This window comes from Ranitomeya imitator, chromosome 10 (genome assembly GCF_032444005.1).
Source record: "Ranitomeya imitator isolate aRanImi1 chromosome 10, aRanImi1.pri, whole genome shotgun sequence".
In the NCBI taxonomy this organism is placed as follows: Eukaryota; Metazoa; Chordata; class Amphibia; order Anura; family Dendrobatidae; genus Ranitomeya; species Ranitomeya imitator.
In genome coordinates this window covers 118,981,703-118,997,808 of record NC_091291.1, presented here as the reverse complement: position 1 = coordinate 118,997,808, position 16,106 = coordinate 118,981,703, and the positions used below count along the sequence as shown (strand labels likewise).

The window sequence follows — 16,106 nt, the reverse complement described above, 5'->3', positions numbered from 1 at the left end:
CTCGGAAGGGATCCTCTATAACCTGGAAGGAGTGAGTGCTTCGAGTGGGTACGTATCGAGAATGGCGTCCTGCCAAGGGTTGGACGCTTTACTTAGCTTTCTCGATGGTAAGTAGGCTTCCTGACAGTCGCAGGAAGGGTCTAACCGTTTCTTCGGCCAGGTTAGCCTGGTGGATTGTTTTCTCCATCCAGGAGTCCTTCCGAGCTAGATGTCAGCCTATCTCCCTGTCTAAGGGCTCTAGGTTCCAGACTTCGGCAAGCACGACCGCAAGCTTGTGAACTCCTCCAGTCCGCATACATTCTTGAAGCACTTTTATTCACATACTTCCACAGATGTGAGTCGGGGCAGGCGGACCTTGCAGGCCGCGGTGGCGCACTTGTAAGTAGCGGTTACACGGCCTGATCTGATGATGTCCCCACCCAGGGACTGCTTTGGGACGTCCCATGGTCTGTGTCCCCCAATGAGGCGAAGGAGAAATAGGGATTTTTGTGTACTCACCGTAAAATCCTTTTCTCCGAGCCATTCATTGGGGGACACAGCTCCCACCCTTAGCTTATGCTTTGTTTTTATCTTTTGATATTTTTATACTCTCTTATATAATGTGACATGCTATATGTTTATATGTTGCTATTGATCTCCTACTGCTTTTGCACCGAACTGGTTAGCTGGGGGCCAGCAGGAGGGTGTATACTGCAGGGGAGGAGCTAACTTTCTTTGTGTTACTTAGTGTCAGCCTCCTGGTGGCAGCAGCATACACCCATGGTCTGTGTCCCCCAATGAATGGCTCGGAGAAAAGGATTTTACGGTGAGTACACAAAAATCCCTATATCGCTAGATGGGTGAGAGAGGCCATTATTCTAGCATATAGTAGTGCAGGCAGGGTTGTTCCACAGGGTCTGAAAGCCCACTCCACGAGGGCCATGGTGACGTCGTGGGCGGAGAGAGCAGATGCTACCATCGACCAAATCTGTAAGGCGGCCACTTGGTCCTCTCCGTCTACATTTTGTAAACATTATAGGCTAGACCTATCTGCTACCTCTGATCTCACATTTGGGAGAAGAGTGTTACAAGCAGTGATCCCTCCCTAAAGAGAATACAAATCTCTGTAACTCTCTCCTGGTAATGTGTGTTTTCATGAGACATGACGGCACCCTTATATTCCCCCCCTTTTGATCACGTCATTAGTTGGGTGCATTATTAGCGTTATTTGTATTATACACTCCCTCGGGTGTCAGTGAATAGAACCGTATAGGATGTATTATTTATGTGTACACTAACCGGCGGAGTTCCTCTCGTACTCTGTAAAACAACTGATGTGGAGAGAGGAGCCGCCCCTTTTATCTTGAAGGTTTCCTGTCCTTGATGGGCGGATCCCCTCTCTCGTGGTGCCGTCATGTCTCATGAAAAAACACATTACCAGGTATGTAACACCCATGTTTTGTTTTTTTTCAAAAGCATCTAAGTATCAATATTCGTTTTTGTTTTTACAATTCATCTGAAGTTGAACGGTGGTATGGCTTCTCTATAATTAGTGGTGATGGTAACATTAGATGTAAAGTTAAAATAACGAGACGGATGTATCCCACAGAGGGGCTCAAGCGGGCGGTACCTCTCAGACCAATGTAACTCTATGGATGGATGGCTCATAACAATTTTACTTTTTATATATTTACTTTAAAAAAAAAAATACAAATCCTGAAATGTTTTTAATTACAAACCATTTATTACATTTAAATTTTCACAAAAATTTGCCAGAAACGATAACAGCAAAGCCTAAAATAATAATGATCCTACTGCACAATATATAAAAATGTAGCACCGTATGGAAGGTAAGCGGGGCAGCTCGGGCCGACCCGTCCCTCACCTTACACGTAGGATGTCCTCTGCGGCTCCGCGGACATCATGACCGTTTGGTTTTAGGGACCTTTATCCTGAATTTGTCGAAAAGCACTGCCCTTAATGCCTGGCTTTCGTTACAAAATCTCCCACCCGTTCTGCCTTATTTAAAGGAATGTTGTGGCATTATAGATAGTTATTGTAGTATCTGGGGATATTAGACAGGAGCCCTGAGAAACGCACATTACCTCCTGGAAAAGGTGGCTCTAGTTTTGATTAACTGGTCTGGCGCAACGTCATCGTTACAGCGTGACGCACAAGCGATATCACACCAGGCCAGCTAAGAAAAGAAGAGTCTCAGAAGCATTTCTCAAGACTCCCATCCAGTGTCCACCGATTACTGGCATGGCCCAAGCGATCATATGAGAAAATGCTTGTTTTGTCATATAATTTAGGCTTAAGACAAAATTATCTTTTGAAGGTGGAAAACGTTTTTCAGAGGGCAAATTATTATATAATAAAAACGACGATTTAGTCGGGGGATACATTGTGACTCAGGTGCTACATTGCAGCATAATACAAGAGAATGGGGTTGCAACCTCCACAAGCAAATCAGAAACCAGTTGGAGTTTTTGTAACTTGCTTGCTGTGGTCGCTGTGGGTCACAATAATACCCTATCCACCTGCACTCTGCTGCAAGGTAACAGCTACATACAGTGAGATAATGACTTTTGGGTTTTCATTGGCTGTAATCCATAATTATCAACATTAACAGAAATAAACACTTGAAATAGATCACTCTGTAATGACTATATAATATATGAGTTTCACTTTTTGTATTGAAGAACTGAAATAAATTAACTTTTTGATGATATTCTAATTTTGTGAGAAGCACCTGTATATCTCACCAATACCTGGGGTTATCCAAGGGTCTAAACTTGATGAGGATGGGGATTTCAATCCACAAATTGTTATTTTCTGGACCTTAAAAATGGGGCCTTATTTCTCAAAACTGTCAAAAAAAAAATCTGGGCAACAAAGACAGTTTTTATTTTAGCCAGCCATGATAAATCTGCCCTAGAGTTCTGCAAAAGTAATACAAGGCACATGATGGACTTTTTGGCCCTATCGTGTCCCCATCCAATAATGCTTACATTCTGCATTTCTTTACCGCAGTCTTGCACTTCTGGGAAACTGTGAAATCCAAATCCAGATGTTCACTACAGCTCAAAGCCGCTGGTCTAAGTCATCCATATTTCATCTATCCACCCCAATTAGGGGTTTTGTAATGGGGTTATATGTGCAAAATTCAACAATGTGACGATGCCCTCAGTAGACAGAAGCGTATTGCATCATCGCCAAGCATTGAGAGGTCAACTTAACATAGCAAAATGTCTCGGGTCGAGAAACGATGGTGTGGTCGGCCCACAGTTGGTGTCTGAAATTCTGTATAACCACTGTGTTCCTCACATCTGTACCCTTATATTCCAGGAGTAGGTCGTCAGCACCCGCTCCCTCTTCTTCACTATGCAGGTATAGAGGCCTTCATTTATGGCATTGGCGATGATACTCATGTGGTCGTCATTGAGGAATAGGTATCCAGGATAGGAGTACTCGAGGAGCTCGTTGTCTTTGTACCAGCTGTGGACAGAATACAATAATCATTATACAACACAATGAATTTGTGTTTTTAACTGGACTGCACGACTAAAGGGAACTTGTTGGCTGCTTTTTGCACTCTAAACCACATATAACCCTCTCCAACTAGTCATCTGGGTGAAGCCATTTCTCTGAATAGTTACACAGTCCTGTGCATGAGCAGTAAAGCAAAGAGCACTTGCCATGGCTTATACCGGTTTTCACCTGCCCTACAACAGTCCAGTGGGACACAGCTGGCATATGGGGGGAACTTCTACCCTTAAAATAAACATTGGGACAAGGGCAGCTATGGCACCAGTCGTGGGCACCAGAAATAAATCAAAAGTTTCCTTTCCAATTTTTAATGTGATAGGGGCAGCCATGGGCACCACAGTGAAGTCCAAAATTCCCTTCCAGTCTTTAGTTTGACAAGGGAAGCCATGGGCACCAGAATGAAATCCAAAGATTCATGGGAGATGATTATCTTGGCTTGGGGTAGGAGAAAATACATTTATACATTTCTCATTTCCTTGGGAGAAATATGGTCACATCCCTCTGCTACGATAAACCAACTATTCTGTACTATACTTACTACACTTTGCCTTTCTTATGGATAATCTTTTTTCCACATCTGAAGGTCATATTTCTGCCCTCTGGAACCAGTCGCACTTTGGTTCTGGGTGGTATCGGGGTTGGCATCCGCGTTGGGAAAGGAAAGTCTAAAGGATACAATAATAAAGACCCGTCAGGTGCAGACTATCTACAAGGGAAATTGGTGTAAAGCCTATAGAATGACACTATGAGAATTCTTCATTATGTGTACGCTCTTTCCTGAAAGTTTGGAGTAAATATAAGACTTTTCCAATCTTCTGTTGATGTGCACCCACAAGTTTAATTTGGGTGTGATAGGTTTTGTGATGCCCCATTCATACTGACCCACCTTCTAGACACACATACATTTTGCGCCATATTGATATTTTATGAACTCCCAATAAATATCATATTGATACCATAGCAGAAGTCACAGCTGTACGGACAATACTTCTTCATAGGTTTCCTCCGGGAGTCACAGTACCCTTTATGTGCCCAGCTGGCACACACTAAGTATCTGTCTCTACACCCTGCAAGAAAAAAAAAATAGAATAATCTACATAATCCAAAATTGAAAAAGAAAATGAATAGAACTTGTACAACTTGGTACTTACCGTACAGACTGTAGATGCCCCACATGTCATCTTGGGAGATTATTTTCTTCCCTGTCAATGTAGCATTAATGTGCATCAGGGCATTGCTGTTGAGAGAATGCATCAATCCTAGGGAATGCCCAATTTCATGAGCGGCTACGTGCACCAGGTCTGTGAGCCATACCCCTGCAAAGAAAGGCCTTGGTAATTAGATTTACAATCTTTACACTTGGTAGAAAACATATAAGCAGCCAATGTTCAGGGTCAGATCGATGATTCCCCATATGGTGACCGTAGGCCATTACTGTTAGAGGGGTCACCTTTTGGCCAAATTTCTACAGTGCCCTTAATAGTTCTGAACTGAACAAAGCAATCAATGTAAATGTCGCCGCCGCCACATCCATACTAAGCAAGATGGCGAAAATATTTGTGTCATCCGATTCCAATATTGCTCAAGAGATCTGCCCTATTCAACAAGATCTACATTCATGGTCTCCAATCTGTGGCTTCTGAACTATAAATACCAGAATGTCCTCTGGATGTCAGTTAAGGAGCAACAAGTTGAAGACCACTGGACATTTTTTTTTTCTTTAAGAAAGTGTCGCAATTCCAAGGCTCAACCATAAATCATAACTGGTACCTTTTTTCCAGGTGAATCTGGTGTTACCCAAAATCCAGTATTCACTGTCGTCAAAGTGAATCTCCCCAGTCTGTGGAAAGTAAGCATGAGCCAACTCCCCGGTGGTTCCATCAAAGCAGTAATGAATGCGAGACTCCAGACAATCCGTGTGGTTTATACCATAAAACCCTGACACAAAAATATAAAACAAGTGCATATCAGGTATAGTAAGGCTACCGTGTGGGTTACATCCTTGTAGGAGCCTCACAAGGCACAATTTCATAATTAAAGGAAATCTGTGATTTGCCCCCAAAATAGTATTTTTTTACCTGATGTAAATGCCGCTGTTCCCCTGAATCCGGCGATGTTTTTCTTTTGTTCCTGCTCCATTCCTGAGATGTGGCCCCTTCTTCCCTGAATATAAATTTAGTCTTTTTGCCCCATGTGGGTGAGGGCATCTTGGTGACAATGCCAGGGCCGGACTGGGGCAAAAAAATCAGTCCTGCCACACAAACCCCACCAGCCCACATACTCACACTCCCCACCCCCGATCAGCGGGTTTTGCTATACTTTCTCGTGCCCCTCAACAATGCTCTTAAAGGCGATATTTGAAGAGCAGCATGTGAATGGCGCCACAGTGCGCATGATCCACCACAGGTCCGTTTACATGGTGTTCTATAGAGCTCCAGGTCTCGGGATCATGGGGGTCCCAGCGGTTGGACCCCAGCGATTGGACAGTTCTTGGGATAGGCAATTACTTGGGATAATCTAGTTTAAGGTTTTACAATTTTTTTTTTATTTTCCGATTGGAATACTGAAAATAATAAACCAGTATTGACCTTCACAAAGTCCAATGTCGCTTCTCCGAGAACAGGACAGGAGGAGTGATAATGTACAGTGTATACATACAGGACAGGAGGAGTGGTACCGTGCAGTGTATATATACAGGACAGGAGGAGTGGTACTGTGCAGTGTATATATACAGGACAGGAGGAGTGGTACTGTGCAGTGTATATATACAGGACAGGAGGAGCAGTACTGTGCAGGGTATATACAGGACAGGAGGAGTGGTACTGTGCAGTGTATATATACAGGACAGGAGGAGTGGTACTGTGCAGTGTATATATACAGGACAGGAGGAGTGGTACCGTGCAGTGTATATATACAGGACAGGAGGAGTGGTACTGTGCAGTGTATATATACAGGACAGGAGGAGTGGTACTGTGCAGTATATATATATACAGGAGGAGTGGTACTGTGCAGTGTATATATACAGGACAGGAGGAGTGGTACTGTGCAGTATATATATATACAGGAGGAGTGGTACTGTGCAGTGTATATATACAGGACAGGAGGAGTGGTACTGTGCAGTGTATATATACAGGACAGGAGGAGCGGTACTGTGCAGTGTATATACAGGACAGGAGTGGTACTGTGCAGTGTATATATACAGGACAAGAGGAGTGGTACCGTGCAGTGTATATATACAGGACAGGAGGAGCGGTACCGTGCAGTGTATATATACAGGACAGGAGGAGTGGTACTGTGCAGTGTATATATACAGGACAGGAGGAGTGGTACTGTGCAGTGTATATACAGGACAGGAGGAGCGGTACTGTGCAGTGTATATACAGGACAGGAGGAGTGGTACTGTGCAGTGTATATACAGGACGGGAGAAGTGGTACCGTGCAGTGTATATATACAGGAGGAGTGGAACTGTGCAGTGTATATACAGGACGGGAGAAGTGGTACCGTGCAGTGTATATATACAGGACAGGAGGAGCGGTACTGTGCAGTGTATATATACAGGACAGGAGGAGTGGTACTGTGCAGTGTATATATACAGGACAGGAGGAGTGGTACTGTGCAGTGTATATATACAGGACAGGAGGAGTGGTACTGTGCAGTGTATATATACAGGAGGAGTGGTACTGTGCAGTGTATATATACAGGACAGGAGGAGCGGTACTGTGCAGTGTATATATACAGGACAGGAGGAGTGGTACTGTGCAGTGTATATATACAGGACAGGAGGAGCAGTACTGTGCAGGGTATATACAGGACAGGAGGAGTGGTACTGTGCAGTGTATATATACAGGACAGGAGGAGTGGTACTGTGCAGTGTATATATACAGGACAGGAGGAGTGGTACCGTGCAGTGTATATATACAGGACAGGAGGAGTGGTACTGTGCAGTGTATATATACAGGACAGGAGGAGTGGTACTGTGCAGTATATATATATACAGGAGGAGTGGTACTGTGCAGTGTATATATACAGGACAGGAGGAGTGGTACTGTGCAGTATATATATATACAGGAGGAGTGGTACTGTGCAGTGTATATATACAGGACAGGAGGAGTGGTACTGTGCAGTGTATATATACAGGACAGGAGGAGTGGTACTGTGCAGTGTATATATACAGGACAGGAGGAGCAGTACTGTGCAGGGTATATACAGGACAGGAGGAGTGGTACTGTGCAGTGTATATATACAGGACAGGAGGAGTGGTACTGTGCAGTGTATATATACAGGACAGGAGGAGTGGTACCGTGCAGTGTATATATACAGGACAGGAGGAGTGGTACTGTGCAGTGTATATATACAGGACAGGAGGAGTGGTACTGTGCAGTATATATATATACAGGAGGAGTGGTACTGTGCAGTGTATATATACAGGACAGGAGGAGTGGTACTGTGCAGTATATATATATACAGGAGGAGTGGTACTGTGCAGTGTATATATACAGGACAGGAGGAGTGGTACTGTGCAGTGTATATATACAGGACAGGAGGAGCGGTACTGTGCAGTGTATATACAGGACAGGAGTGGTACTGTGCAGTGTATATATACAGGACAAGAGGAGTGGTACCGTGCAGTGTATATATACAGGACAGGAGGAGCGGTACCGTGCAGTGTATATATACAGGACAGGAGGAGTGGTACTGTGCAGTGTATATATACAGGACAGGAGGAGTGGTACTGTGCAGTGTATATACAGGACAGGAGGAGCGGTACTGTGCAGTGTATATACAGGACAGGAGGAGTGGTACTGTGCAGTGTATATACAGGACGGGAGAAGTGGTACCGTGCAGTGTATATATACAGGAGGAGTGGAACTGTGCAGTGTATATACAGGACGGGAGAAGTGGTACCGTGCAGTGTATATATACAGGACAGGAGGAGCGGTACTGTGCAGTGTATATATACAGGACAGGAGGAGTGGTACTGTGCAGTGTATATATACAGGACAGGAGGAGTGGTACTGTGCAGTGTATATATACAGGACAGGAGGAGTGGTACTGTGCAGTGTATATATACAGGAGGAGTGGTACTGTGCAGTGTATATATACAGGACAGGAGGAGCGGTACTGTGCAGTGTATATATACAGGACAGGAGGAGTGGTACTGTGCAGTGTATATATACAGGACAGGAGGAGTGGTACTGTGCAGTGTATATATACAGGACAGGAGGAGTGGTACTGTGCAGTGTATATATATATACAGGAGGAGTGGTACTGTGCAGTGTATATATACAGGAGGAGTGGTAATGTGCAGTATATATACAAGACAGGAGGAGCGGTGCTGTGCAGTGTATATATACAGGACAGGAGGAGCGGTACTGTGCAGGGTATATACAGGACAGGAGGACTGGTACTGTGCAGTGTATATATACAGGACAGGAGGAGTGGTACCGTGCAGTTTTTATATACAGGAGGAGTGGTACTGTGCAGTGTATATACAGGACAGGAGGAGTGGTACTGTGCAGTGTATATACAGGACAGGAGGAGCGGTGCTGTGCAGTGTATATATACAGGACAGGAGGAGTGGTACTGTGCAGTGTATATATACAGGACAGGAGGAGCGGTACTGTGCTGTGTATATATACAGGACAGGAGGAGTGGTACTGTGCAGTGTATATACAGGACAGGAGGAGTGGTACTGTGCAGTGTATATATACAGGACAGGAGGAGTGGTACCGTGCAGTGTATATATACAGGACAGGAGGAGTGGTACCGTGCAGTGTATATATACAGGACAGGAGGAGTGGTGCTGTGCAGTGTATATACAGGACAGGAGGAGTGGTACTGTGCAGTGTATATACAGGACAGGAGGAGTGGTACTGTGCAGTGTATATATACAGGAGGAGTGGTACTGTGCAGTGTATATACAGGACAGGAGGAGTGGTACTGTGCAGTGTATATATACAGGACAGGAGGAGTGGTATGTGCAGTGTATATATACAGGACAGGAGGAGTGGTACTGTGCAGTGTATATACAGGACAGGAGGAGTGGTACTGTGCAGTGTATATATACAGGACAGGAGGAGTGGTACCGTGCAGTTTATATATACAGGACAGGAGGAGTGGTACCGTGCAGTGTATATATACAGGACAGGGGGAGTGGTAACGTGCAGTGTATATATACCGGAGGAGTTGTACTGTGCAGTGTGTATATACAATACAGTACGAGTGGTAACGTGCAGTGTATATATACAGGACAGGAGGAGTGGTGCTGTGCAGTGTATATATACAGGACAGGAGGAGTGGTACTGTGCAGTGTATATATACAGGACAGGAGGAGCGGTACTGTGCAGTGTATATATACAGGACAGGAGGAGTGGTACTGTGCAGTATATATACACAGGACAGGAGGAGTGGTACTGTGCAGTGTATATATACAGGACAGGAGGAGTGGTACTGTGCAGTGTATATACAGGACAGGAGGAGTGGTACTGTGCAGTGTATATATACAGGACAGGAGGAGTAGTACCGTGCAATGTATATATACAATACAGGAGGAGTGGTACCGTGCAGTGTATATACAGGACAGGAGGAGTGGTACCGTGCAGTGTATATATACAGGACACGAGGAGTGGTACCGTGCAGTGTATATATACAGGACAGGAGGAGTGGTACCGTGCAGTGTATATATACAGGACAGGAGGAGTGGTACTGTGCAGTGTATATATACAGGACAGGAGTAGTGGTACTGTGCAGTGTATATATACAGGACAGGAGTAGTGGTACTGTACAGTGTATATATACAGGACAGGAGGAGTGGTACCGTGCAGTGTATATATACAGGACAGGAGGAGTGGTACTGTGCAGTGTATATATATATATACAGGAGGAGTGGTACTGTGCAGTGTATATATACAGGACAGGAGGAGTGGTACTGTGCAGTGTATATATACAGGACAGGAGTAGTGGTACTGTGCAGTGTATATATACAGGACAGGAGGAGTGGTACTGTGCAGTGTATATATACAGGAGGAGTGGTACTGTGCAGTGTATATATACAGAACAGGAGGAGTGGTACTGTGCAGTGTATATATACAGGACAGGAGGAGTGGTACTGTGGAGTGTATATATACAGGACAGGAGGAGTGATACTGTGCAGTGTATATATACAGGACAGGAGGAGTGGTACTGTGCAGTGTATATATACAGAACAGGAGGAGTGGTACTGTGCAGTGTATATACAGGACAGGGGAAGTGGTACTGTGCAGTGTATATATACAGGACAGGAGGAGTGGCACTGTGCAGTGTATATATACAGGACAGGAGGAGCGGTACTGTGCAGTGTATATATACAGGACAGGAGGAGTGGTACTGTGGAGTGTATATATACAGGACAGGAGGAGTGGTACTGTGCAGTGTATATATACAGGACAGGAGGAGTGGTACTGTGCAGGGTATATATACAGGACAGGAGGAGTGGTACTGTGCAGTGTATATATACAGGACAGGAGGAGTGGTACTGTGCAGTGTATATATACAGGAGGAGCGGTACTGTACATTGTATATATACAAGACAGGGGGAGTGGTACCGTGCAGTGTATATATACAGGACAGGAGGAGTGGTACCGTGCAGTGTATATATACAGGACAGGAGGAGTGGTACCGTGCAGTGTATATATACAGAACAGGAGGAGTGGTAATATGCAGTATATATATATACAAGACAGGAGGAGCGGTGCTGTGCAGTGTATATATACAGGACAGGAGGAGTGGTACTGTGCAGTGTATATATACACAGGACAGGAGGAGTGGTACTGTGCAGTGTATATATACAGGACAGGAGGAGTGGTACTGTGCAGTGTATATATACAGGACAGGAGGACTGGTACTGTGCAGTGTATATATACAGGACAAGAGGAGTGGTACTGTGCAGTGTATATATACAGGACAGGAGGAGTGGTATGTGCAGTGTATATATACAGGACAGGAGGAGTGGTGCTGTGCAGTGTATATACAGGACAGGAGGAGCGGTGCTGTGCAGTGTATATATACAGGACAGGAGGAGTGGTGCTGTGCAGTGTATATACAGGACAGGAGGAGTGGTGCTGTGCAGTGTATATACAGGACAGGAGGAGTGGTACTGTGCAGTGTATATATACAGGAGGAGTGGTACCGTGCAGTGTATATATACAGGACAGGAGGAGTGGTACCGTGCAGTGTATATATACAGGACAGGAGGAGTGGTACCGTGCAGTGTATATATACAGGACAGGAGGAGTGGTAGTGTGCAGTGTATATATACAGGACAGGAGGAGCGGTACTGTGCAGTGTATATATACAGGACAGGAGGAGCGGTGCTGTGCAGTGTATATATACAGGACAGGAGGAGTGGTGCTGTGCAATGTATATACAGGACAGGAGGAGTGGTACTGTGCAGTGTATATACAGGACAGGAGGAGTGGTACTGTGCAGTGTATATATACAGGACAGGAGGAGTGGTACCGTGCAGTCTATATATACAGGACAGGAGGAGTGGTACTGTGCAGTGTATATATACAGGACAGGAGGAGCGGTACTGTGCAGTGTATATATACAGGACAGGAGGAGTGGTACTGTGCAGTGTATATATACAGGACAGGAGGAGTGGTACTGTGCAGTTTATATATACAGGAGGAGTGGTACTGTGCAGTGTATATATACAGGACAGGAGGAGTGGTACTGTGCAGTGTGTATATACAGGACAGGGGGAGTGGTACTGTGCAGTGTATATATACAGGACAGGAGGAGTGGTACTGTGCAGTGTATATATACAGGACAGGAGGAGTGGTACTGTGCAGGATATATATACAGGACAGGAGGAGTGGTACTGTGCAGTGTATATATACAGGAGGAGCGGTACTGTGCAGTGTATATATACAGGACAGGAGGAGTAGTACTGTGCAGTGTATATATACAGGACAGGAGGAGTGGTACTGTGCAGTGTATATATACAGGACAGGAGGAGTGGTACTGTGGAGTGTATATATACAGGACAGGAGGAGTGATACTGTGCAGTGTATATATACAGGACAGGAGGAGTGGTACTGTGCAGTGTATATATACAGAACAGGAGGAGTGGTACTGTGCAGTGTATATACAGGACAGGGGAAGTGGTGCTGTGCAGTGTATATATACAGGACAGGAGGAGTGGCACTGTGCAGTGTATATATACAGGACAGGAGGAGCGGTACTGTGCAGTGTATATATACAGGACAGGAGGAGTGGTACTGTGGAGTGTATATATACAGGACAGGAGGAGTGGTACTGTGCAGTGTATATATACAGGACAGGAGGAGTGGTACTGTGCAGGGTATATATACAGGACAGGAGGAGTGGTACTGTGCAGTGTATATATACAGGACAGGAGGAGTGGCACTGTGCAGTGTATATATACAGGACAGGAGGAGTGGCACTGTGCAGTGTATATACAGGACAGGAGGAGTGGTACTGTGCAGTGTATATATACAGGACAGGAGGAGTGGCACTGTGCAGTGTATATATACAGGACAGGAGGAGCGGTACTGTGCAGTGTATATATACAGGACAGGAGGAGCGGTACTGTGGAGTGTATATATACAGGACAGGAGGAGTGGTACTGTGCAGTGTATATATACAGGACAGGAGGAGTGGTACTGTGCAGGGTATATATACAGGACAGGAGGAGTGGTACTGTGCAGTGTATATACAGGACAGGAGGAGTGGTACTGTGCAGTGTATATATACAGGACAGGAGGAGTGGCACTGTGCAGTGTATATATACAGGACAGGAGGAGCGGTACTGTGCAGTGTATATATACAGGACAGGAGGAGTGGTACTGTGGAGTGTATATATACAGGACAGGAGGAGTGGTACTGTGCAGTGTATATATACAGGACAGGAGGAGTGGTACTGTGCAGGGTATATATACAGGACAGGAGGAGTGGTACTGTGCAGTGTATATATACAGGACAGGAGGAGTGGTACTGTGCAGTGTATATATACAGGAGGAGCGGTACTGTACATTGTATATATACAAGACAGGGGGAGTGGTACCGTGCAGTGTATATATACAGGACAGGAGGAGTGGTACCGTGCAGTGTATATATACAGGACAGGAGGAGTGGTACCGTGCAGTGTATATATACAGAACAGGAGGAGTGGTAATATGCAGTATATATATACAAGACAGGAGGAGCGGTGCTGTGCAGTGTATATATACAGGACAGGAGGAGTGGTACTGTGCAGTGTATATATACACAGGACAGGAGGAGTGGTACTGTGCAGTGTATATATACAGAACAGGAGGAGTGGTACTGTGCAGGGTATATATACAGGACAGGAGGAGTGGTACTGTGCAGTGTATATATACAGGACAGGAGGAGTGGTACTGTGCAGTGTATATATACAGGAGGAGCGGTACTGTACATTGTATATATACAAGACAGGGGGACTGGTACCGTGCAGTGTATATATACAGGACAGGAGGAGTGGTACCGTGCAGTGTATATATACAGGACAGGAGGAGTGGTACTGTGCAGTGTATATATACACAGGACAGGAGGAGTGGTACTGTGCAGTGTATATATACAGGACAAGAGGAGTGGTACTGTGCAGTGTATATATACAGGACAGGAGGAGTGGTATGTGCAGTGTATATATACAGGACAGGAGGAGTGGTACTGTGCAGTGTATATACAGGACAGGAGGAGCGGTGCTGTGCAGTGTATATATACAGGACAGGAGGAGTGGTGCTGTGCAGTGTATATACAGGACAGGAGGAGTGGTGCTGTGCAGTGTATATATACAGGACAGGAGGAGTGGTGCTGTGCAGTGTATATATACAGGACAGGAGGAGTGGTACTGTGCAGTGTATATATACAGGAGGAGTGGTACCGTGCAGTGTATATATACAGGACAGGAGGAGTGGTACCGTGCAGTGTATATATACAGGACAGGAGGAGTGGTACCGTGCAGTGTATATATACAGGACAGGAGGAGTGGTACCGTGCAGTGTATATATACAGGACAGGAGGAGTGGTACCGTGCAGTGTATATATACAGGACAGGAGGAGTGGTAGTGTGCAGTGTATATATACAGGACAGGAGGAGTGGTACCGTGCAGTGTATATATACAATACAGTACGAGTGGTAACATGCAGTGTATATATACAGGACAGGAGGAGTGGTGCTGTGCAATGTATATACAGGACAGGAGGAGTGGTACTGTGCAGTGTATATACAGGACAGGAGGAGTGGTACTGTGCAGTGTATATATACAGGACAGGAGGAGTGGTACTGTGCAGTGTATATACAGGACAGGAGGAGTGGTACCGTGCAGTCTATATATACAGGACAGGAGGAGTGGTACTGTGCAGTGTATATATACAGGACAGGAGGAGCGGTACTGTGCAGTGTATATATACAGGACAGGAGGAGTGGTACTGTGCAGTGTATATATACAGGACAGGAGGAGTGGTACTGTGCAGTTTATATATACAGGAGGAGTTGTACTGTGCAGTGTGTATATACAGGACAGGGGGAGTGGTACTGTGCAGTGTATATATACAGGACAGGAGGAGTGGTACTGTGCAGTGTATATATACAGGACAGGAGGAGTGGTACTGTGCAGGATATATATACAGGACAGGAGGAGTGGTACTGTGCAGTGTATATATACAGGAGGAGTGGTACTGTGCAGTGTATATATACAGGACAGGGGGAGTGGTATTGTGCAGTGTATATATACAATACAGGAGGAGTGGTACTGTGCAGTGTATATATACAGGAGGAGTGGTACTGTGCAGTGTATATATACAGGACAGGAGGAGTGGTACTGTGCAGTGTATATATACAAGACAGGAGGAGTGGCACTGTGCAGTGTATATATACAGGACAGGAGGAGTGGTACTGTGCAGTGTATATATACAGGAGAGGAGGAGTGGTACTGTGCTGTGTGTATATACAGGACAGGAGGAGTGGTACTGTGCAGTGTATATATACAGGACAGCAGGAGTGGTACTGTGCAGTGTATATATACAGGACTGGAGGAGTGGTACTGTGCAGTGTATATATAAAGGACAGGAGGAGTGGTACTGTGCAGTGTATATATAAAGGACAGGAGGAGTGGTACTGTGCAGTGTATATATACAGGACAGGAGGAGTGGTACTGTGCAGTGTATATATACAGGACAGGAGGAGTGGTACTGTGCAGTGTATATACAGGACAGGAGGAGCGGTACTGTGCAGTGTATATATACAGGACAGGAGGAGTGGTGCTGTGCAGTGTATATATACAGGACAGGAGGAGTGGTACCGTGCAGTGTATATATACAGGACAGGAGGAGTGGTACCGTGCAGTGTATATATACCGGAGGAGTTGTACTGTGCAGTGTATATATACAGGACAGGAGGAGTGGTACTGTGCAGTGTATATACAGGACAGGAGGAGTGGTACTGTGCAGTGTATATATACAGGACAGGAGGAGTGGTACCGTGCAGTGTATATATACCGGAGGAGTTGTACTGTGCAGTGTGTATATACAGGACAGGGGGAGTGGTACCGTG

At 45.3% G+C, this 16,106-nt stretch overlaps 1 protein-coding gene across 4 annotated transcripts in view; it reads right to left on the bottom strand.

The window, feature by feature from the left end:
* Window positions 1–1,701: 1,701 nt before the first annotated feature.
* MMP23B (matrix metallopeptidase 23B) overlaps window positions 1,702–16,106 on the bottom strand; it is a 73,274-nt gene continuing 58,869 nt past the window's right edge. For all 4 annotated transcript variants that reach the window (XM_069742462.1, XM_069742461.1, XM_069742463.1 and 1 more), the window contains 5 exons: window positions 5,299–5,466; window positions 4,680–4,844; window positions 4,485–4,595; window positions 4,067–4,193; window positions 1,702–3,477 (listed from right to left, as the gene is read on the bottom strand). In XM_069742462.1, the coding sequence (XP_069598563.1) occupies window positions 3,303–3,477; window positions 4,067–4,193; window positions 4,485–4,595; window positions 4,680–4,844; window positions 5,299–5,466 (746 nt within the window). In that variant the 3' untranslated portion in view covers window positions 1,702–3,302. The remainder of the gene's footprint in view (window positions 3,478–4,066; window positions 4,194–4,484; window positions 4,596–4,679; window positions 4,845–5,298; window positions 5,467–16,106) is intronic.